The sequence below is a fragment of the Astatotilapia calliptera genome, unplaced genomic scaffold (assembly GCF_900246225.1).
Source record: "Astatotilapia calliptera unplaced genomic scaffold, fAstCal1.2 U_scaffold_41, whole genome shotgun sequence".
In the NCBI taxonomy this organism is placed as follows: Eukaryota; Metazoa; Chordata; class Actinopteri; order Cichliformes; family Cichlidae; genus Astatotilapia; species Astatotilapia calliptera.
In genome coordinates this window covers 17566-41537 of record NW_020535780.1, presented here as the reverse complement: position 1 = coordinate 41537, position 23972 = coordinate 17566, and the positions used below count along the sequence as shown (strand labels likewise).

At 44.8% G+C, this 23972-nt stretch overlaps 2 protein-coding genes across 2 annotated transcripts; one reads left to right on the top strand and one right to left on the bottom strand.

Moving 5' to 3' along the window:
* Positions 1-1114: 1114 nt before the first annotated feature.
* Positions 1115-4890, top strand: eve1 (even-skipped-like1). Its single transcript, XM_026161184.1, has 3 exons — positions 1115-1118; positions 1691-1917; positions 3957-4890. The coding sequence occupies exons 1-3, from the start codon at positions 1115-1117 to the stop codon at positions 4437-4439; spliced, it is 714 nt and encodes a 237-aa protein (XP_026016969.1). The 3' UTR covers positions 4440-4890.
* An 11526-nt stretch (positions 4891-16416) lies between these two features.
* Positions 16417-23472, bottom strand: LOC113018126 (uncharacterized). The gene is made up of 4 exons (XM_026161182.1): positions 23414-23472; positions 17883-19306; positions 17183-17432; positions 16417-16620 (listed from the first exon to the last, which is right to left on the bottom strand). Exons 2-4 carry the CDS (start codon positions 19121-19123, stop codon positions 16417-16419), a joined length of 1695 nt encoding a protein of 564 aa, XP_026016967.1. The 5' UTR covers positions 19124-19306; positions 23414-23472.
* Between the last annotated feature and the right edge of the window lie 500 nt (positions 23473-23972).

Sequence of the window (23972 nt, the reverse complement as noted above, 5' to 3'; positions counted from 1 at the left end):
CATTCTGATTGGCTGACCGCCTCCCACCCCCACCATGTTGGAAAAGTCAAAGCGTTCAATGTGTGAATTTGTGACTTGAGAGGGCGCAGTAGAGTGCTCGCATTCACTACTTTGAGAAGTTGTGGTTGTAAGTATTACTAATTAAATAAAGAAATAAATATGAGTAAAATCTGACTTGCAATTTTGCAGCTCAGTATAATATCAATCTACACATTGTGGTCTATAACTGTAAATTTAAAACGTGAATGTGCCAAAAAGATTAAAAGTTAAAATGTAAAAATCCAGTTTCAGATTTTGCACAATTTGCAACATATTTATCTTACCCTCCCTAGCATCTGAGAGTCTCTGACCTCCGCTGATAAATAAATATGATATTTATTAGCATAATAAATGAATTAATCGGCGATTAGCCAAGATTGGAATGTTTGGTTTATTTTTCGCAGGAAAGATAAAGCTTTTTTTCTTTGTTATTTCAATACAGAGAGTAATATGCGTATTACAATTTCATATGCTGGTATATGAAACTGCAGCTGTGCGTATTTGTGTTAAAAGTGTTTATGGAATATTGTGATGTTTCAAGCAACTAAATCAAAACTGCATCTTTAACACCAATAGTTGATATTATCTATAGTAATAATCTATTTCCAGTGTGCCACCTTGGCCAATTTGGAGCCATTAGGCCTGTAATGATTTACTTCCAAACACAGAAACATCAAACGCTGGAGAACAATGAGGGTCTGGCTGCTGTCTCTTCTCTTTAATTCTCCATAACAAAAGTACAAAGGCTGAGACGGAGAACAAAGGGTTTACCCCTAAACACCGTTAACACCTCTCCGGGCCGCGGCGCCTCCGCGAGCCGACGCACACGCCGGCGCCCGTCTGGAGCGCCTGGGATAAGGGAGGAGAGGAGCGCTGCCCCGGGGATCATAGATGTTCTGCGGTGGGTGAGGGGTGGGGCAGATGAGACGACTGAAACACCTCATCATCTAGCTCTATCTAAACAGACCTGTGTGTAAGTGTGGTTTCGGGCTGCAAGTAGCATTTGTTGCTAGGGTTGATCTGAAGGAGCACCTAAAGAGATTTTTATTTTACACGGTGAACAAAACAACAACCGATGCGTAAGTAACTTCCCTTTAAAATAGATTTTAAAATTATATATCCATAATTTAACACTTGGTTTTACTTCGTTACACCCAAACTGTCCTTTTAAGATGATAACAATTGCAAAACTTCCTCGTAAAATAGTTTTCTATATACCTGACCGAACTCTGCATGCAGGAGTCAATGGATCGCGTGTTTAGGTCAGTTAGACTTCAGACAGTTTGACCTTCCTTAAGAGCTTTTAGGATAAATGTGGTTAGTAAATATTGTTTAATATGCTGCAGATGGAGTTCACGCCCCAATCAGAATGTGGGATTCTCTGAAACCATATCAGCCCAAAACCAGGTTAACAGTAATTCTCATAAAAGCACGAGAAGTCCGTGTTAATTATTACAAGCAAATAAGTTAATAATTCTGTCTCTGAGCTTTTAAAAGGAGACTGGGTTTTCCAGGACCCCTAAAACAAAAAGTTAACGGTGAGGGTTCTGCAGCGATTTATTAGACCCATTTGGGAATTAACAGGTAAGTTATTACTATCCTTACTGTAAAGTGTCCGACTGTGCGTCTGTATCTAAATGTCTCATTTCAGTAGCACAGGGCAGACAGAATCCGGTGGCTGGAGTGCACAGTTCCACCGGTAAAGAGCAGCAAGACTCACAGAGCACCCTGTTGGACCAAAGCCGACGGCATCGGACGGCGTTCACGCGGGAGCAGCTGTCTCGTCTGGAGCAGGAATATGGCAAGGAAAACTATGTATCCAGACCCCGGCGCTGCGAACTGGCTACTGCGCTCAATTTACCGGAGACTACAATAAAGGTACCGTGTTTAACTGCAGTCAGTGAAAATAAAGGGCCACGCCAAAGCCATATTTAACAAATAAGCTGTATTTTTGTTCGGTCTATGCTACAGTTGTATAACAGAAATAAACTAAAAATATGGGGAATCTTACTTTTCCTAAGAAAATTAAACACGTTATGAAAGGTGAATGTAAATTATATAACAAACAGATTAATGGCTGTTAATCCAGCTGTTGGTGGCTATAGAGTGACATCACAGACCTAGCTATACGTGTATACCGGAAATAAATTTGCAAATGCAAGAAACCACTGGTGCTCAAAGATGTTTCAGGTCCACTGGGTGACTCAAAAATACTCTTTAGACTGGTTTGTATTGTGAAACAGGATATCCTTTTTTATCTTGCTTCAATCATCTTAACATTGACAATCTAGTTAAACAGTCACAAGAAGGTGGCTATTAACACTATATTTCATCAGAGGTATATTCTCGGGTTATAAGGGCAGCCGTGGGCCCTAAGCAGGATCCTGGGGTGGTTATGTATTGAATGAACTGTTTTGCAAACTGGTGAAAGAAAAAATTCAACTGTTTACTTAAGGTAAAGTGATAATACTATTTCAGTAATTGTACTAAACCTTTTGCATCAAAATATACTTACAAATTCGGAAAGTAAAAGTGCCCATTATGTAGAATCTTATGTGATTAGTGTATTGTTGGGTCATTATTATTGATTACACTCATGTGGCTATTACTTGAATGTTGCCACCTAGGATGGTATCACTGGACACACCTTGGAAAGGACATTGGTTGTTATGGTAGATTGAGTAGTGATAAGTTTAGGGCCTCTACATTTAATGGAGATGTTCACTGCACCCAAGGCAGCACATATAATACACAATAAATACACTAACCTTTTGCCAACCAGTAGCAGTCTTTCTTAAAGAAAGATCAGGAATATAAGAAAAAGCCTTAAAATTTCACAGGCATCTGACATTTTAGAAGCACAGCCTTCTGCAATATTCTATGGGCTGGTAAAATAGTTGAGAACTGGACAGTGTCTAAGGCTACGTCCACACGTACACGGGTATTTTTGAAAACGGAGATTTTCCGTTTTCTTTTTTTTTTTTTTTTTTAAATCCCGTCCACACGTAAAAGTCAGAAATGAAGGAAAACGATGCTAGGAACATGCCAAAGCAGCAGGTGGCGCTATATTCCTATCCGTGTAGAAATGTTGGCCAATCAGAAGTCTAGAAGCCTCAGTGGGAAATAGTAAACAAAGTTGGGGCATAGAAGCAGACACGAGTGGTATGTGTGGAGGGACAGTAACTGTGTGTGTATATGTAAGCATTTAAACACTGCACAGAGTACAATTAACAGTAACAGTATTGTAGAAATTCATTTCACCGAAACAATAACCTGGCGCACAGTGTGACGTCAAAAAAGGCGCACACCTTTGATGCTGCGTTTTCTCCGTTTTTCTCGTCCACACTTAAATGCAAAAACTGAGTTTTAGAAAATATCCACCCTGGCAGGCGTTTTTAAAAATCTCCGTTTTCAGTGACCGAAAACGCCGTTTGCGTGTGGACAGAAGGTGCAAACGCATAGAAAAATCTGCGTTTTCAGAAATACCCGGGTAGGTATGGACGTAGCCTAAGGTAACTTGTCATTCTGAGCTTTGACATAGAGAAAAGTAGTAATTAAAAGAAAATTAAGTGATGTGTTATGTAATCTGATTCAAAGTGTTAGTGAGACCCCTGCATTTATATTTTCATGTTTATAGAAATTGTAGCAGCTCCTCTCTAGGTATAGAAATGTTGTGATCCATTGGCTTTACCTTTAGTGTCACAGGCAAGCTGTGAAATGTCTCAAAATTTTTTTAGATGTTTTTGTTAAACCTTAATGTTTTTTAAACGAAAAGAAGGGATTCACAGTTGTCCTCCTAGGGCCCTCTCTTAATTTTTCTAGTCTTTACAAAAAGTTCTTTGAGAGAAGTGTTGTTGTGAAAAAGCACCATATAAATAAAATGTAATTGAACTGAATAATTCACTTCATCCTTCTAGGTATGGTTCCAAAACAGGAGAATGAAGGATAAACGCCAAAGACACTCCTTGCCTTGGCCTCACCCATTTATTGACCCGCTGGGGGGGCTTCTGATGGGCAGCACATCTCCTTCCTCCATCTTACCATACACCTTCATCCAAACCCACCTTCCACACCTCCCGCTCCACCCCTATGCTCCCCTGGTTCTCTCTTCAACTACATCATCTCACAGCCCATACAGTGCACCAATGAGTTCAGCAGATGCATTCCATCTCTCCCAATTCAACAAAAGGCCTGGGGAGCTGCCTCCAACAACAGTAGCACTCTACCCCTCTGTAAGCATAATGCACCACCCTACTTCATGCCCCTGTTCACTGTGCCTGCAGTGGGACCCAGAACAACTGTACAAAGCAAGAATGGATGCACTGGGACTGGGCCGACCCCACACTCTGAAGGCTAACACTCATTCTGCTAGTGTAGGGAAGACACAAGAGATGGTGTAAAACTAGATGAAAACATCATCAAACAAATGTTACTGCAAGAAAATTATACCATTTCCAGTGTCTTCTGTTAACACTAGAAGCTTGCCAAGCATCACCTGCAGCAGATGATTAAGCTCTCATATTTTTGTGTAAATCTTAATAGAAATAAAAAAAAAAACTCTGCATCTTTACAATAGAAACCCAAAACACTGGCCTTGTTTAAAATAATGCAAATCACATTTGCAATTAACTGAAGGCATTGGGTTATTCTGTTTTGTTTTGATGTATTATATTTTTGTTGCTGTTGTTACATAATTATTTCAAGTAAGTTAAAAAACTATTCAGTAGTAAGGCCACATTTATGCCTATCAAAGCACACCAAATGAAAGCCTTAACCTTTTCTTTGTATTATTTTTAAAAGAGCACACTATTAATTGTACAGTCTGGTTACTGTTCATTAACTATTGCATATCCAGCCTCAATATTAAAGCAACCTCTATTTCAAACTTGTTTTGGTGCATTTCAGCAGTTTGGACCAGAGCACTGCATTGTGACATCTATCTTATAGATTTCTTCAGCTGTCAGTGGTTTTAACATCATATTGCTGAGTGTATACTGAGCATACACCAAAATTAAGCTACTTAGAGCTGCCACAAGTGGTTAACACAGTGGGTAGCTCTATATGTTTGATTTGGGAGAATTGTAATCCGGATGGCCTTCATGACACAAACACAACAGGAATTTGTGTCTCCAAATGGAAATCAACCGCTATGCTATGGAGCACCCATAGTATCCAAATGAAAAAATTAAAATACTTGTCAAAACAAAGTAACTTCATTAAATGTTTTAATGGGACATAGCACTATTATAAGGTGTAGATTTGGAAAAGTCAAGCAACTGATTTATTGTTTGGTTTACCGAAATTCAGAGTTCAGAAAGATTTAAGCCAAGCGAAATATCATCATGTTGTTTTGCCTGATTGACAGAATTGGTATAGTTTTGCAAATGTGAGACAAGGAAGATTGTTACACTGGCTTTCTCTTTTATATTATACAGTTTATGACTCTTTTGAGTTATTGTGACAGAGCCTTCCCCACTTCTGTAGTTATTACACAGAATTTGAAATGTTAAATTAGTTTCAATTCCAATGAGTTTAAGTTCCTCGGCTAATTAGATTAAATCCACATCCACCTCCTACTCTAACCTCTACATCTCTTTCATTTTCTGCTCATACACATAAGGCATGCACTATTCCCCAGTTTAACTCCTGAATACTACTTTGGGATTATATTGACTGGCATCAAATCTTCCCTTTCATATATTCCAAATACCTTCTTAATGTTAAAGGCATGTTTGCCTTATGATTGGAGGGCTAGGAGTTCAAATCCACCAAACGGTAGCTGCCCACTGCTTCAATGAGTGAATGGGTTAAATGTAGAGGATAAAGTATGTAGCTTTACCATTAAAATTTATCTCCACACTCTCCTGACCTCTAAGATTATTTAACCCTTCAATTAAACTTTTAAGGCTGATGTATTTTTGAAAGCTACTATTATCTTGGAGCAGAGACACAAAAGGTACATATTAGTTTGTGTCAGTTGGACTGATTTGATTCAGACTTAGCTTAGGTGAAGAAGTGACAGTATACTGGAGCTAAAAAACACACTGTAACATTCCAGAATCATAATTTGCCATATAATAAGAAAAAAAATATTGTTGTGGATATCTTAAATGTACCTAAATGTAATTAGTCAAGAAATAGTTTTAGTATTTAGGTCCTATTCCCTGGCAGGGATAGCTCAGTAGGTAGAGTGGTGGCCCCATGATCGGCAGGTCGGGGGTTCGATTCCCCTGGTACCCTGAGGTACCCCTGAGCAAGGTACCGTCCCTACACACTGCCCACTGCTTCACTGAGTGAATGGGTTAAATGCAGAGAGGGATTTTCCCCACGGGGACCAATAAAGTACACTTTCTTTTTCTATTCAAATAACAACAAAGTTTTCTGGTTCTGTATAATTATACTTTAGAGGGGGTTAGGGTAAGCCTTTCACCCGCCGTCAGTCTTTACATTGACCAAAGCTAACACAAATGGTATTCCACCTGTGCTAAAAAATTAAGTCAGTGTTTCTTGAGTAACGACAGTGGCCACTTGAGGTCAGCTCCAAAAGCATGTTAAAGCACCCAACTTAATAGCAATAACATTTCTCTGGTAACAACTGTGCAAAAGTTATTTATTTATTTTAAAATTCAACTTCCATTTCTATAGTTTATTTATTTATTTTTATCTTTACACTCAGTTTAATTTATAGGCATTCCAGCATATGAAACTATAGTCAATAGCTGTCAGCTAGGCCTCACTTCCTCTTATTCAACTTTTTGAACTAAACCTTTCTACTGTGACTATACTGAAGGTGCCTTGTGAAAACATTTAATTTAATTATTTGACTTGTATGGTTTGCTATGTGGTACTGAAGCCGTATGTGCTTCAGTTTATTAAGCTGTATGGTTTGTGGTTTAAGGACTAGTGATGGGTCGGTTGCGAACGAAATGGCTCTTAGAGCTGGATCTTTGAAGTGAACGATGCGAGCCGGCTCCTTTTTGGGAGTCGTGGTTTTTTTTTTCTTTCTCCTGCCATCTCTTTCACTTTTTTTCGCTTCACGCTCCAAGTAACGTATTTGCGCTGAGCAGAGACCAAACAGAGCCTTGCGTTTGCGCCCCTCCCCCCTCTGCTCAGCGCTGAGCTGAGGGGGCTGGGCGGTAGTTACACTCGCAACAGTAGTAGCACACAACAAGAGCAGCAGGGAGAGGGAAAAAAGAGAGCCGGGAGCAACAACAAGAGACAACATCGTGACATTGGAAAGGTACAGTAAAGAAAATGAGTGACACCAAGAAAAGAAGCAAAGTCTGGAACCATTTCAATCTTATTGACAAAACAAAGGCAGAGCGTAGAGTCTACAAGAAAAGGATATCATATAGAGCCGGCTCCACAAACAACATGCACAGGCACCTAAGAACTGTCCACCCATCAGTGCAATGGGAAGATAAAACGCGGTCAGCTGAGTGTCATATTGATATTTCTAAAAAAAAATTAATTAAGGGAAAGGTATTTCCAAACTAATTAAAGATCTGGGCGTTCTCCCCCCCCCCCCCCCCCCCCCCCCTTTTCCCTCATATTTTAAGTTATATTCTATTGTGTTGTGGTTTGCAGTGTTTTGTGTTGTTTCACTTTAAATTTGTTTAAAAGGAAAAAGCTGAAAATTTAAATAGTTAAAAGTTGAAATGTATGAAATGTAAATAGTTGTTTTTTGTATTTTATAATTTATTTATTACATTTTATGTGGAGTGAATAAATACTGTACTCTCGTACATCAGGAACTGCGTTGACAATGTCACCGTCAACAGAAGGGTCAGGGTGTTTCCAAATCAAAAACCCTGGATGAATAGCGAAGTGCAATCCCTCCTAAAAAGCCGCAACACTGCCTTCAAGTCAGGGGACAGGGCTGCGTATAGGCGGCCAGGGCAGACCTGAGTAGAGGCATCAGGAAAGCTAAGGCTGCCTATAGGAGGAGGACTGAAGATCACTTTGCTGATAACGACCCCAGAAAAATGTGGCAGGGATCAATCACATTACCAACTACAGAAGCAATAACCAGGCCAGATGCCTCGCTGGCTGAGGATCTAAACCGTTTCTTCGCCCGCTTTGAGACGACCAGGCCCTCAGCTGTCACACCACTTCCACCTGCCCCCAGCACTGGCACACTAACAATTAGGGAGCATCAAGTGAGGTGTGTTCTAAGGTCAGTGAATCCCAGGAAGGCAGCAGGTCCTGATGGAATACATGGAAAGGTTCTCAGAGCATGTGCTGACGAACTGACTGGAGTCTTCACTAAAATCTTCAACCTTTCCTTGTCATCAAACACCGTCCCGCCCTGCCTCAAAACCTCCACCATCATCCCCATCGCCAAGAAGACAGCTGTGGTCATCCCAAATGACTACAGGCCTGTTGCACTTACACCTGTAGTGATGAAGTGCTTTGAGAGACTGGTCTGTCAGCACATCAGGGCCGCTCTGCCTCCCACTCTGGACCCCCACCAATTTGCCTACAGGACAAATCGATCCACCGAGGACGCTATCACCATAGCGCTCCACACTGCGCTGAGTCACCTGGAGCACCGAGGAAGCTATGTGAGAATGCTCTTTCTGGACTTTAGCTCAGCATTCAATCATATCGTCCCGGGATCCTGGTCCAGAAACTGTCTCACCTGGGACTCTCCACCCCCATCTGCCTCTGGATCAAGGACTTCCTGACAAATAGACCACAGTCTGTCAGACTCGGCCCCCACCTGTCCAACACCATCACACTCAGGACCGGGTCTCCACAAGGATGTGTTTTGAGTCCCCTCCTGTTTACGGTCTACACATCCGACTGCTCCCCTACCCATCTCTCAAACACCATCATAAAGTTCGCGGATGACACCACAGTGGTTGGACTCATCTCAAGGGGGGATGAGTCGGACTACAGAGATGAGGTCAACAGACTGACTGAGTGGTGTTCAGTTAACAACCTCCAACTGAACACCACGAAAACGAAAGAACTTATCTTGGACTTCAGGAAGTGCAGAGCAGACCCGGCCCCACTTTACATTCACGGGAACTGTGTGGAGAGGGTACACTCCATGGGGTTTCTGGGCATGCAGATCTCTGATGACCTCTCCTGGACTGCAAATACCACAGCGGTGGTAAAAAAGGCCCAGCAGCGTCTCGACTTTTTGAGAGTGCTCAGGAGGAACAACCTGGAGGAGAGGCTGCTGGGGACATTTTACAGAGCCACCATAGAGAGCATCCTAACGTACGGCATAACAACATGGTATGCAGGGTGCTCAGCTGCGGACAGGAAAGTACTGCAGAGGGTCATCAACACAGCCCAGAAGATCACTGGCTGCTCTCTGCCCAGCCTGGAGGTCACTGCAAACTCCCGGTACCTCAGCAGAGCTGACAATATCATCAAGGACTACTCTCACCCCAGCAATCAACTGTTTGAACTATTACCGTCAGGCCGACGGTACAGGTCACATAAAACCAGGACAAACAGATTCAGGGATAGCTTCTTTCCCAGAGCTTTCACCGTAGTAAATAAGCACAAAAACAATTGAACCTGCTTAGCTATACCATACCGTCACTGCCATTATATTATGCTGCTATTCATACTGTCATTATATTAATGCTGCTATCCTGTATATATCGTACTTACTATTGTTTGAGTAGTTACGATTGTTTTATTGTACCTTTTATATTTTACATTTATATTTATTATTGAATCTTGCACCAAGGCAGTGGCACTCCAATTTCGTTGTACTCTGTACAATGACAATAAAGGCTATTCTATTCTATTCTTTTTCCGCTTCACTACGCACGCGAGCCTTGTGCTTTGCGCTGGGAAGAGGAGGGAGCAGCGGTAGTTACACTCTCAGTAGCACAGGAACAGAGCCGGAAGGAAAGAGAGAGAAAGAGAGCCAGGGACAACAACGTCACATTAGAAAGGTATAGTAATCATCCACAACTATTTTCAGTTGCAGTTGATAAAGGATTCAGAAAGTTTAGTCATGCAGGCCTGTAGCGACTTCCACAGTCGCTAGAGGCCGGGGATGAAGCCTGCCTATTTGCCTGACGCGCTGTCAACTTTACGCAATAATGCGAGAGGTGGAATTGTTTGCTTGTTTAATTAAAGTGCTTTGCGATTTTTACAGAGTAGTATCATCGGCTCCTGATTCAAACTCTTACAACATCACAGGCTCTAATATAACGAAGTGAACATGTAGTGCAGCGGTCAACAAAAACTACGGCTACCCAGCCCTCCTCTCTGTCAAAATCAAAACCAGTGAATGACAGACTGACAACGCCCATTTATGTCACCGCTAGCACCCACGTGACTCCCATAACAACCAAACAAATAAAAACCCAGTGATCATCAAAATTCAATACATTCAATTATGGCTCCTACAAGGCCTATATGACAGAGAATATGCATCTTCTGTCATGGTTCTGGGTCTGTTGGACCCAGCAATTGAGTTTATGATGTTTTGGTTTACTTTGGCATCATGGATTATTCTTTATGTTTCTCTGGTACTTTGTGTTTCAGTTATCTTGGTGTTTTGGATTGTTTTCTCATTCTCTTGTTGTGATGATGATGTTTATTATTAGAGTTTCATGTTTCTGTTTATCCATGTTTTAGGAATTGTGGTTTCATGTATTATTTTCTGTTCGTGCCTTTTAGTAGTGTTTCCTGTTTTATTGTGAAAGCCGTTGTCTTAGGTTAGTGTGTTCAGCTTTGTTCCCCCCTGTCTCGTTAGCCCTGATCTCTCCCAGCTGTGTCTCCCTCCTGTTGACCATTCCCTCATTACTACCCTGTGTATATAAGCCCTGTGTTTTCCCATACTCGGTGTCGCGTTGTACCCTCAGATTATGCCTGTGTGTTCCTGGTCTCCGGTTTCAGTGGTCACTTCACGTTTGGTTTTCATGTCAGCAATAAAGCTGAGGTTTTGAGTTTCACGTTTGTGTCTGAGTCCTGCGTTTGGATCCTCCTCTCCGCCTGCCCACACACATATTTTAAGTTATATTTAATTTTGTTGTGGTTTACAGTGTTTTGTGTTGTTTCACTTCAAATTTGTTTAAAAGGAAAAAGCTGAAAATTTAAATAGTTAAAAGTTGAAATGTGAATAGTTAGTTTTTGTATTACATGATTTATTACATTTTATGTGGAGTGAATAAATAAAAGTATATTTACGGTGGCCCCTAGAGACAAAGCACGTACAAACTCCAAAACACGTATGAACTCCAAAACACGTACAAACTCCGGAGCATGTACAAAACACAACAGAAGTGCTCCAGAATGCTAGGCGCAGTGTTGAGCTTTTGTTACCTAGTGGCTACACAAGCAAGGAAGTACCAATGACCGGATTTGGTGTGTGGTAGTAACAGGTAAATGAACTTTTTAAAAAAATTTTTTAGAATATATATGAGTGCCTGTGTATAAATATACAAACAATAAACATATGCTTTCAATTGTGTAATTTAAGTGATCTAGGTAACTCTGTTTTGAAAGTTCAGTTAACGCTAGAAATGTGTTTTGGACTTTGTACATGCTTTGGAATTTGTACGCGCTTTTTGGAGTTTATGCGTGCTTTGTGTCTAGGTGCCACCACATATATTTATATATAAACATATAGAAATAAAACCACTTTTTTTTTTACATTAGTAATTCCTTCTGTGCATATATTTTATATACAATAATATAAAATTATATTATTGTTAATAATACATGAATTAAAACAACAAAACAACTTGAAGAGCCGGTTGGAAGCTGAAAGAGCCGGCTTTTTTTAGTGAGCTGAGCCGAAAGAGCCGGTTCTCTAAAAAGAGACGGAAATCCCATCACTATGGCACACATCTAACGCGTACATGACTACATACTGCAGGTCTGCTATAACACAGGTGATGTAAACAGCATTACAAAATGTTTAGATGGTGGTTATCTTATCCCCATCACTGTTAAATTACTTAATATCACTGCTGCATATGTTTAAGGTAAAGCTTATTTGAAAAACTTTGTATTTTGTTAAATGTCCAGCATCATATTCTATAATATTTAAAAAAAAATAGATGGCAGTCGGCAGTATATCGTTCAACCTCCTATTTTATCCAAAGATCCATTCTGAGTACAGATAACATAAAGAATATGCTATAGTTGCAGAGCTCACTATCCTCACGTCACAGAAAACAGTGTGGGAATAGAATAGAATGGAACAGAACAGAATAGAGGGCAGCATCGTGGTACGGTGGTTAGCACTGTTGCCGCACAGCAAGAAGGTCCTGAGTTCAATTCCACCATCAGGCCGGGGTCTTTCTGTGTGGAGTTTGCATGTTCTCCCTGTGTTTGCATGGGTTCCCTCTGGGTACTCTGGCTTCCTCCCACCATACACAGAGGGTGTACCCTGCCTCTTGCCCTATGATAGCTGGGATAGGCTCCAGCGCCCCCCGTGACCCTGAAAAGGATAAGCAGAAGCGAATGGATGGAATAGAATTGAATACCCTTTATTGTCATTGTACATGTACAGCAAAATCATGGTGCTTCACGCCAGTTGTGCAGGAATTAAATATACAGTGGGGCAAAAAAGTATTTAGTCAGCCACCGATTGTGCAAGTTCCCCCACCTAAAATGATGACAGAGGTCAGTAATTTGCACCAGAGGTACACTTCAACTGTGAGAGACAGAATGTGGAAAAAAAATCCATGAATCCACATGGTAGGATTTGTAAAGAATTTATTCATAAATCAGGGTGGAAAATAAGTATTTGGTCAATAACAAAAATACAACTCAATACTTTGTAACATAACCTTTGTTGGCAATAACAGAGGTCAAACGTTTACTATAGGTCTCTACCAGGTTTGCACACACAGTAGCTGGTATTTTGGCCCATTCCTCCATGCAGATCTTCTCGAGAGCAGTGATGTTTTGGGGCTGTCGCCGAGCAACACGGACTTTCAACTCCCGCCACAGATTTTCTATGGGGTTGAGGTCTGGAGACTGGCTAGGCCACTCCAGGACTTTCAAATGCTTCTTACGGAGCCACTCCTTTGTTGCCCGGGCGGTGTGTTTTGGATCATTGTCATGTTGGAAGACCCAGCCTCGTTTCATCTTCAAAGTTCTCACTGATGGAAGGAGGTTTTGGCTCAAAATCTCACAATACATGGCTCCATTCATTCTGTCCTTAACACGGATCAGTCGTCCTGTCCCCTTGGCAGAAAAACAGCCCCATAGCATGATGTTTCCACCGCCATGCTTCACAGTAGGTATGGTGTTCTTGGGATGCAACTCAGTATTCTTCTTCCTCCAAACACGACGAGTTGAGTTTATACCAAAAAGTTCTACTTTGGTTTCATCTGACCACATGACATTCTCCCAATCCTCTGCTGTATCATCCATGTGCTCTCTGGCAAACTTCAGACGGGCCTGGACATGCACTGGCTTCAGCAGCGGAACACGTCTGGCACTGCGGGATTTGATTCCCTGCCGTTGTAGTGTGTTACTGATGGTGACCTTTGTTACTTTGGTCCCAGCTCTCTGCAGGTCATTCACCAGGTCCCCCCGTGTGGTTCTGGGATCTTTGCTCACCTTTCTCATGATCATTTTGACCCCACGGGATGAGATCTTGCGTGGAGCCCCAGATCGAGGGAGATTATCAGTGGTCTTGTATGTCTTCCATTTTCTGATGATTGCTCCCACAGTTGATTTTTTCACACCAAGCTGCTTGCTTATTGTAGATTCACTCTTCCCAGTCTGGTACAGGTCTACAATACTTTTCCTGGTGTCCTTCGAAAGCTCTTTGGTCTTGGCCATGGCGGAGTTTGGAGTCTGACTGTTTAAGGCTGTGGACAGGTGTCTTTTATACAGATGATGAGTTCAAACAGGTGCCATTCATACAGGTAACGAGTGGGGGACAGAAAAGCTTCTTACAGAAGATGTTACAGGTCTGTGAGAGCCAGAGATTTTCCTTGTTTGAGGTGACCAAATATTTATTTTCCACCCTAATTTACGAATAAATTCTTTACAAATCCTACCATGTGGATTCATGGATTTTTTTTTCACATTCTGTCTCTCACAGTTGAAGTGTACCTCTGGTGCAAATTACTGACCTCTGTCATCATTTTAAGTGGGGGAACTTGCACAATCGGTGGTTGACTAAATACTTTTTTGCCCCACTGTATATATATATATATATATAAAAATAGTAAAGACATCAAGAATAACAGAAGAGATACAGAAGAATGATAACCGATGCAAGAATATTTACTAAACACATGTTGGTAAAATCAGTACAGTCAGTTCCAGCATTCTTCAAAAGTCAGCTAGGATTCTCAAATTGATACCATAGGTCTGTTTGCTATGAGGCTAAGGTGAAAAACTGGCAGTTGCCAGTATTTTTATACTTACAAGCAAGTATCTCAAATAAGAAAAGCTTCAAATACAAACAAAGTTCTGGGTATTAGCAGTGTCACCCGTAACCAATGAAAGGAGTCAATTTCACATGTATTGCAAATAAACTGACTCAAAGTGCTGTCAAAACCATAACATCTTCCAAGGCCGTGGTATGGAACTGATGCGAGTGTGTCCTCATCTCCCAAGTCCAAGTTGTTGACTACAAACCTATGCATACAAAAATCTATTGGAAATGTGAACATCAGTGTTACGGCCCTGGCCATATTTTGAATCAAGGTGTCTGGATATTGTTCTATATGTGTGTTCTGTGCCTTTAAGTGTCTCTGCGGGTCCTATTTCTGATTGGAGAGCTGGCAGCTGCTGATTGGTTCCCATCATCAAGTGCCCCCTTTAAATACCCTATCTCTAGCAGTTGTTCCCTAGCAGCAACTGACAGCAGCAGCAGATTTGTCCTTGGCTTCCAAACCCTCACTGACAAATTTTCGTGTGAGCCTTCAGAGAACTTTTACATTTAGTATATAGTGCTATAGATACTCTTTTCTTCTTTTAAATAAGCACTGAAGCAAAAGGGGGGAAACTGCCTTATCGTTTTCTGCACTTTTTCCCTCGGTTATCAAATTAGGGAGTTAAGGATTGCACTTGTCTTTTGTTTGGTTATTGTTTCACGCAGGGCTTAGGTATCACCTTTCTTATTGGAATAGTCCCGCCTAGGGACCCCAAAGCGCTTTACACACCCAGTCATCCACCCATTCACATACTAGTGGAGGCAAGCTACAGTTGTAGCCACAGCTGCCCTGGGGCAGACTGACAGAAGCGAGACCGCCATATCGCGCCATCGGCCCTTCTGGCCAACACCAGTAGGTGAAGTGTCTTGCCCAAGGACACAACAACCGAGACTGTCCGAGCCGGGGCTCGAAACGGCAACCTTCCGATTACAAGGCAAACTCCCAACTCTTGAGCCACGATCGCCCTGATGGCCGAGCAGCTGATGGATAAGAATGTAGGAGCATTTTCTGAGACCAAGGAGCCAGCGATTGAGTGGATCCCTCATGAAAGGAAAACCATGTAGGTGAACTTAAACCAAAATCAAGCCTTTTATTGTGGCTGATGAATACAAAAGAAGCAAACAAGAATAAGGGCAGCACAAGAGCAATAACTAAACAGAAACCTAAACTGGGAATAAACTATGATAAGGCTATGACTTAGAATACAACAGACCGGGCATGGAAACACGGAGGGTGGGAACACAGACGACGCGACACAGACTGCATGAAACACCGAGACTAAATACACATGAAGGATGATCAGGGGAAGTGGCCACACATGGGAGGACAGCTGACACACATGAACCTAACGACAGGACAGGAGAGGTGAAACTAAATACACTGACATTGAATACAGACTTTCAAAGTAAAACAGGAAACATGGAGATTAGACATGACATGAACTAAACATAACCACGCAGACATGACTCATGACAGGTAGACGCACGAATCAGGGAGACGGAGTACAGGGGAAGATGACAGAAGCGACAGCATGAACTTGACAACACAAGACACACAGACATAAACACATGAAGGGCAAGGGAGGCTTAATACAAGGGTCATATAATTACAAATGAGCTGGAATAACTTAACGAACCTAAACAAACAATAAACATCAAAATAGGCTAAACACAAAACACTGGGTCGCACGACCCAGGACCATGACACCACCCCCCCTCCAAGGGCTGGCTCCAGACAGCCCCAAACAAAAAAACAGACCACCGAGCCCGGACGGGCGGCGGGGGACCAGGACGGAGGGCCCAGAACAGGAAACAAAAAACAGCCGACAGAAAACACTGGAGCACCTGACAATAGTCCAAACATAGTTCAGGGGGTCGGCCTGGAGGGCGGCAACACAACAGCCCACAGTTCAGGAGTTCAGGGGGCCGACCCGGTGGTCGAGGGCACCACAGGTCACGGTTTAGCAGTACAGGCGGCCGACCCGGAGGTTGGCAACTCAACAGGCCACGCCATCTCCCATCAGGAGGCCGTCCATGCGGGAGGCAGTGGCGGTGCAGTTCAGGAGGCCGCCCCCGATGGCAATGATGTCCAGCTGACGGCCCGGAAAGTGGCCGGCGATTCCGAGGGGCAGAACGTGGCTTGGGCGGCGGCAACACAGCTGCAGCACCAGGCGAGGCCGACACAGAAGCAGAGGCTGAAGCTAGACCAGGCGAGGGCGAAGCCGAGACAGAAGCTGGACCAGGCGACGGCGAAGCAGGAGCGGAGGCAGAAGCGGGGCCAGGCGACGGCGAAGCAGGAGCCGAGGCTGAGGCTGGACCGGGGGAGGGCGAAGCAGGAGCTGAGGCTGGACCAGGCGACGGCGAAGCAGGAGCTGAGGCAGAGGCTGGACCAGGCGACGGCGAAGCAGGGGCTGAGGCCGAAGCTGGACCAGGCGAAGCACAGGCTGAAGCCGGACCAGGCGAAGCAGAAGCAGAAGCCGAGGCTGGACCAGGCGGAGCAGAAGCAGATGGTGGCTGGATGGGCTCCTCGGGCCCTCCAGCTGACGTGGAATGAGGCCGGAGTGGTTCTCCTGAACCACCAGCAGACGAGGAAGGCTGCTGGACGGGCTCCTCGTGCCCTCCAGTTGACGTGGCATGAGGCCGGACGGGCTCCTCGGGCCCTCCAGCTGACATGGCATGAAGTGGCGTGGATGCTGCAGGGTGCCTGATAGGCGCACCCGGGCATCCAGCAGCAGGCGCCTGCAGAGCGACAACCGCTCCCACCCGAGTGCCTAGGCTGGGTGTGGAGCTCAGCTGTGTGCTGACTGGCATAACCTTGGGAACCAACCTGGGTGTAGGAACAAACCGGACGGCAACCATTCCCACCTGAGGTGTAGATGCAGGTGCAGGATATGGCTGACCTACGGCTGCCCTGACCCTGGTGGTGGGAACTAGCTCAGGTGCTGGCTGGGTGACCACTGCCTCTATCTGGAGATCAGACGCAGGTGAGAGGTCAGGGAACGCCACAGCCACCCTGGGAGTGAGCACAAAGTTCCGGACATTGACTTTGGCAGGTGTAAGCAGAGGAGCAACGACAGACAAAAACCTTAAAGTCTCTAAGTCCTTGACACAGTCCAGCTTGTCCTTAGTTGCCCTTCTTGGGGAGCTAAACACACCTTCTGTCTTGGAGCACGATTCAAACAACATTTCAGACCTGAAATAAGTTGGCTCAGTGACATAAGCGATGGTTATATTGTCCCAGGAAGCATGATTCTTAAGGCCAAGACTTGAGTCATGAACCCACATAAAACAACCAGGATTATGTGCAGATGATTTTAACACAATAATTTGGCAGTCACATGGGAAATAACTACGCTTATTGGGATCTAAGCCCCCCGTTGGCGAGACTGAGTTAAGGAGGGGTTCAGCCACACACACTAATTGGCTGTAGAAGGCTAGTGAGTGGAATGCGCATGGACTTGACTTTGCACAGAAAACATAGTGGACTGGCTCTGAGCAATCCGGCTGAATCGTCTTTAGATCGGCCAGTTCATTAACTGCCGTCAAAAGGTCCTGGCCCAGGGGTGCAGTTAAAGGGCTAGCTGGTTTGTAATGACTAGCATGGCGCTCGCCCCCGACAGTCTTGGAAACACAAAATTCAGCCTTGTCATTGGATAAAGCGGGAGCATAACTTAAACAGTCCTTCAGTTTTGTATTAGCGGAAGTTGCAATGTCATCCACGGACATAGGGAACCCTGGCAGACCCATAATAATCGTCCCGTGTCGATGGACTGGTGTAGAAAAGCAGTCGCTGATGTCGGGCTCCAAAGCACTCACTCTGGTCAAACCATCAGCAGGGTGAGCAACATGGGGACCGATCAGCACAGGATCATAACAGACATTTTCATGAGCAACACTGGACATTTCTTCTCTCGCTGGCCTAGTTATACAAACAGAACATTTGTTATTTGACTTGGGAACAAGGAAAACAGACTCGGAAAGGGGGGTGCTAGCCAAAGGCAATACAGTCTTACTACTGGTCAGATCAGAAGCTTTCTCACTTAATTTGTAGTTAACGGACAGCAGGGGCTGAGACACGGTCTTAAATAAGGCCCCAGATGCCGTAGCGGTCTTAAAAGAAGCCCTCTCAGCGGAAGATGGATGTTCTGGGTGTGCAGAATCATTAGCACATTCTGTTTCACTAATGCCCCCCTCAGCCTGCTCATACATAATACCAGGGTTTAACAGTACATCACTTGGTTTAATTCCCAGGACTGGACAGTCTATGGCCGGTTTGGCAGTGTCGGTTTCACAGTTTGGTGCTGGCAGTGTGTCTTCCCCAAGAATAGCGTGCCCAACATCAGAAATTTTAGCTTTTTTGTCAAAACACAACGTGGGCACAAGATTAACACCCTCGACATTAGCAGTCAGAGGCATGGAAAAGGCAGCTTCTTCACTGGCCCCCGAGAAAACAGACCGCGATGAGGTGCATGGGGGGGTGACGGAGTTAACATTACAGGTAAATTGAGTCTCCATCTCCGAGACCTTAATTGTCTTTCCAAGCCGCTCGCCCTCATTACATCCAGGGCGTTTCAGTGGCAGCAGAACATTATCACTGACCTCTGAGTGCTGTGTAGAGCGACGCCGACGCCGCTTCCTCCTGGGAGCGGCCGCGAGCGCAGCAGCGTTAACTGTCGGGATTGGGTCCTCTTCCCCTGCCCACATCCTCGCCAGAAAAGCGGCCGGAGACGAGAAGTCCTCGCGAGGGGGTGAAGGCGAGCGGCCGGCCCGAAGCAGGGCGACAGGTGGGAGCTCCTCCTCGGGAATGAGCCAAGGCTTCCAACGGAGCTCCTCCTCCCGATAAGCCCGTAACACCTGCTGATGCTCATCGTCCCCAAAATCTATGGCCTCCAAAAGAAGGGACCAACACATAAGTCTCTGATTTGAGTTTTGCATCTGGGAGAGAAATACCAATGGGTTATGGTCAGTGAACACTTGAACAGGGATAGAGCTGGATCCGATATACACCTCGAAATGCTGTAGGGCTAACAACAAGGCAAGGGCTTCTTTTTCAATAGTACTGTAGTTCATCTGATGTTTGTTGAATTTTTTTGAGAAGTAACAAATTGGGCGATCCACGCCGCAATGGTCCTCCTGCATAAGGACAGCTCCTGCACCAGCCGCACTAGCGTCAACCTCGAGCTTGAAAGGGGACATGAAATTTGGTGCCGTAAGAACAGGGGAACTGCACAGTAATGCTTTCGCAGACTCGAAAGCAGTCTGACAAACAGGCGTCCACACAAAAGGCTTCACCGGACTGATCAAATCGGTGAGAGGAACGACAACAGTGGCAAAGTTCTTACAAAAACCTCTGTAATAACCACACATTCCTAGAAATCGGCGCAGCGCCCTTCTCGTTTGTGGGACTGGAAACTCAACGATCGCCTGTATTTTCGCGGTCACCGGCAGTATCTGTCCCTGACCCACCTGTTTTCCCAGATATGTGATGGTGGCTCTGCCAAATTCACATTTGGCTAGGTTTAGCGTAAGCGAGGCTTTCTGAAAACGGCTGAAAACGAGGGAGAGTGTTTGTAAGTGGTCAGACCAGGTGGATGAGTAAATGACAACATCATCCAAGTAGGCATCGCAGTTATTCACGCCTGCCAGTACTTTGGCCATAAGGCGCTGGAAAGTAGCGGGTGCATTACGCAACCCAAACGGCATAACCGTGTACTGGAGAAAATGATCTAGCGTGACAAAAGCAGATATTTCAGAGGCTCTGGGAGTTAAAGGTACTTGCCAGTAACCTTTTAACAGATCAAGTTTGGTTACAAAAGATGCCGATCCCACTCTATCAATACAATCCTCCATTCTAGGAAGAGGAAATGAATCAGGTTTGGTAACAGCGTTAACTTTCCTGTAATCATTACAAAACCGAAGAGTGTTGTCAGGTTTTGGTACTAGCACACACGGTGAACTCCATGCGCTGGCGCTCGGAAAGGCTAAACAGTGTTCTAAGAGATAGTCAACTTCCTTCTGCATTATCGCTCTTTTCACTGGGTTCACTCGGTAAGCATGCTGCTTAATCGGTTTATGTCCTTCCACGTCAATGTCGTGGCACAGGACAGCAGTTTGACGAGGGTGATCAGAAAAAAGTGATAAATTGTTCTCTATCAGATCAGTGATGTCAGCCCGAGTGGGTTCAGATAGGTGGGCTAAATATGTGTCTAAATCATTTAAGATCTCCGAATTTTTCAATCGGCCGCTACCCAGCGCTTCACTTTTCTGGAGTAGCCCGTCATCAGAGGGTTCATAAGAGAAACAACACTAGCGGCGCACACTGGAGACGGCGCACCCGAAGGACTCCTCGAGTGATACGATTTTAACATATTAATATGACAAACCCTAGACTTTCTCCGGCGGTCTGGGGTCTGAATCACATAATTGCTATCACTGAGTTTCTGTTCCACCACATATGGGCCAGCGAACTGAGCTAATAAACTGGACCCTACCACAGGCAGCAACACCAACACTTTCTCTCCTGGCTGAAAACTTCTACGAACAGCCTTTTTATCATAACGAGCTTTCATTTTTGCCTGCGTATGTGACAGATTTTCTCGAGCTAACTGACATGCAAGGTGAAGCTTTTCCCGAAGTCCGCTAACATAATCCAGAACATTATGCTGGGTTTCAGAAGTTTCTGACAACCACTTCTCCTTCAGAAGGCGGAGGGAACCGCGGACCACATGTCCAAACACCAGATCCATCGGACTGAATCCCAAGGATTCCTGAGTGGTTTCTCTGACGGCAAACAACAATAACGGCAGACCCTCATCCCATTCTCTATCCGACTCTACGCAGAACTTGCGCAGCATAGCTTTGAGGGTTTGATGGAATCTCTCCAGAGCACCTTGACTTTCTGGGTGGTATGGACTGGATTTTACATGTTTTATGTGCAACTCCTCCACAACCTGTGCAAACACTTTTGAGGTGAAATTCGTTCCTTGGTCTGTTTGAATAACCTTTGGAAGCCCGAAAGTAGAGAAAAACTTACGTTTGTGCTTTTATCACCGGTTTTGCTTTCAGCGTGCGTAGTGGAATTGCCTCCGGGAACCTTGTTGCTGAACACATTATTGTAAGTATGTATTGGTGTCCGGATTTAGTTTTTGGCAGGGGACCCACAAAATCCAATATTACTTTTTCAAACGGCTCACCTATTACTGGAATAGGATGTAACAGAGCAGGTGGGATGGGTCTGTTAGGTTTCCCCGCCATCTGACATGTGCTACAGGTACGGCAATATGCCACCACATCAGCTTTCAACCCTGGCCAAAAGAAGTTGCGCAACACCCGATGATAAGTTTTGTTCACCCCAAGATGTCCAGCCATGCTGGCATCATGCGCTAAGCTAAGCACCTGCCCTCGATGTGGCTTCGGCACCACCACCTGCGTAGCACCAGGCAAACCACACCGGTCAGGGGACCACCTCCTCATAAGAACTCCATCTTGCACAAAATAAGAAGTGGGAGATTCACTTCCTGCACTCTTAGCTGCAGATAGAAAACAGGGAGCCAGTGATGAGTCATTCTGCTGAGCGGTTGTCAATGCATCCCTATTCAATTTCTCATCCAGCTCTGGCATCAGTTTTGTTACATCATTTCCGCTTCCTATTCTGCCACTCTCACGGCTGGGAGATTTTCTTTCGTCTAACGTCGCCCTAAACATGTCAGCAACATCCACAACATCATCAAATTTGCGCGATTGCGCACGAGTAATAGCACAAACAGGAAACACGCTTGATAAAGGGGTGGCAGCATCAGTAACAGAAGGAACAGGCATTTCCACCACTTCAGGCGGTGGAAAAACTGTTCCACCAGCCAAGTCATTTCCCAGAATAAATGAAACCCCTTTAATAGGCAACTGGGAACTCACCGCAACTTTAACATGCCCCGGTTTCACGGGCGAATGCAAATGCACCTTGTGTAACGGCGCCCGAAGAACGCTCATCTTAATTCCCCAAACCAACACATCTGAATCACAAGCAGTTTTATCTGACAATGGCAGTACACTATCCAACATAAACGACTGATGCGCACCTGTGTCCCGAAGAATAGTAACAGGCACTTTATCCCTCTCTTCTCCCGTCACAGAAACAAAGCCTTTCGTGATAAATGGTTCAAAACGTGGCTCTATTTCCACATCCGCATGGTGCAAATCACGGGTGAGAGTGGAATGCGATTTAGGCAAAGGGACAACTTTGATGAGACCTACGCCTGCTGGATTTTTAGAGCCTTTGCGCTGCTCTTTCCTCCGGAGTGCAGGACAGCCAGCGATCAGATGTCCGGGTTCGCGACAATAAAAACAGTCGCGATTAACACCATCCTCCTGTCTATCTTTCAGTCCTATCTTTGGGGACTTTATTTTCCTTTCCTGTCCCACCCTGATATTCTGTGAGACAGCGGCCGAAAATATAGTTTTGTGGGTGAGAGTAAACTCATCAGCCATCACTGCCGCTTTAGCAAGTGAGGTCACCTTTTGCTCATTCAGATAAATGACTACTTGGTCCGGCAAACATTTTTTGAATTCCTCTAACAAAAGAAGCTCTTTCAGCCCCTCGAGATCCTTTACTTTACTGGCCTGCAACTATCGTTCAAACAAGCGACTCTTTTCACGGGCAAACTGTCACGGCCCAGCGGCACGAGGGAACAGGGATGGACACAGGTGCAGAAACCAACCCGGAAGCGAGGTGACAGAGAACAAATGATTTATTTCCGCCCACAGGTAAACAAAGGTAAAAAACAAAGCGACGCCACCACACTAGTGGTGCGTAGGATTCGTCGGTGAATAATGAGGGCGACATAGACACCTCTAGGAGACGGCTGAACAGCGGGGGCAGCGGGGAGGTAGAAACAGGACTAGGTAGGGACCGGGGGCACTGGAATAAGAGGAGATCACGATCAGAGGGGATCCAGCAGACAACCAACAATCCTCCACAGTTGAATTGAATTGCCTTACTTGGTTTCAGATGGAGGGGACAGGTGGAGCGGAAAGCCCGGAAGCGGTCGAGGCGTGGGGAGGCAGGCAGGTGAGCGGTGGGCCGGCAGGCCACGTTGTGTAAGCAGCAGGCGGCCCAGGTCCAGGAGGACGGGAGCGAGGGGAACGAGATCTCCACTCCGGGTGCTATCTCTGAGGACAAGAAAAAACAGGTGAGTCATCACACGGCGTCAGGACAAGGTTTATGATGCTCCACTGAACTAACATGGGGATAGCAGATACTCAGGCGATGAATGGTTGAGAGCGCAGGTCTGATATACCGCTGGCACGATTGCTCACAGGTGGTCAGCCAGGGAGGGGCAACCGGACTCCGCCTAAAGGAGGAGGAGCCGCTGTCTGAGACCTGCAGGTGCCCAACCAGACCATGACCCAAACTCCACAAATGTCTGATTGGCGGTTTTTTCACACTTCCTAAATCTTTGACGGTAGGCTTCTGGGACGAGCTCATATGCCTGCAACACAGTCTTCTTCATGATGTCATAATCCAGGCTATCTTCAATTGACAAACTGGTACACACCT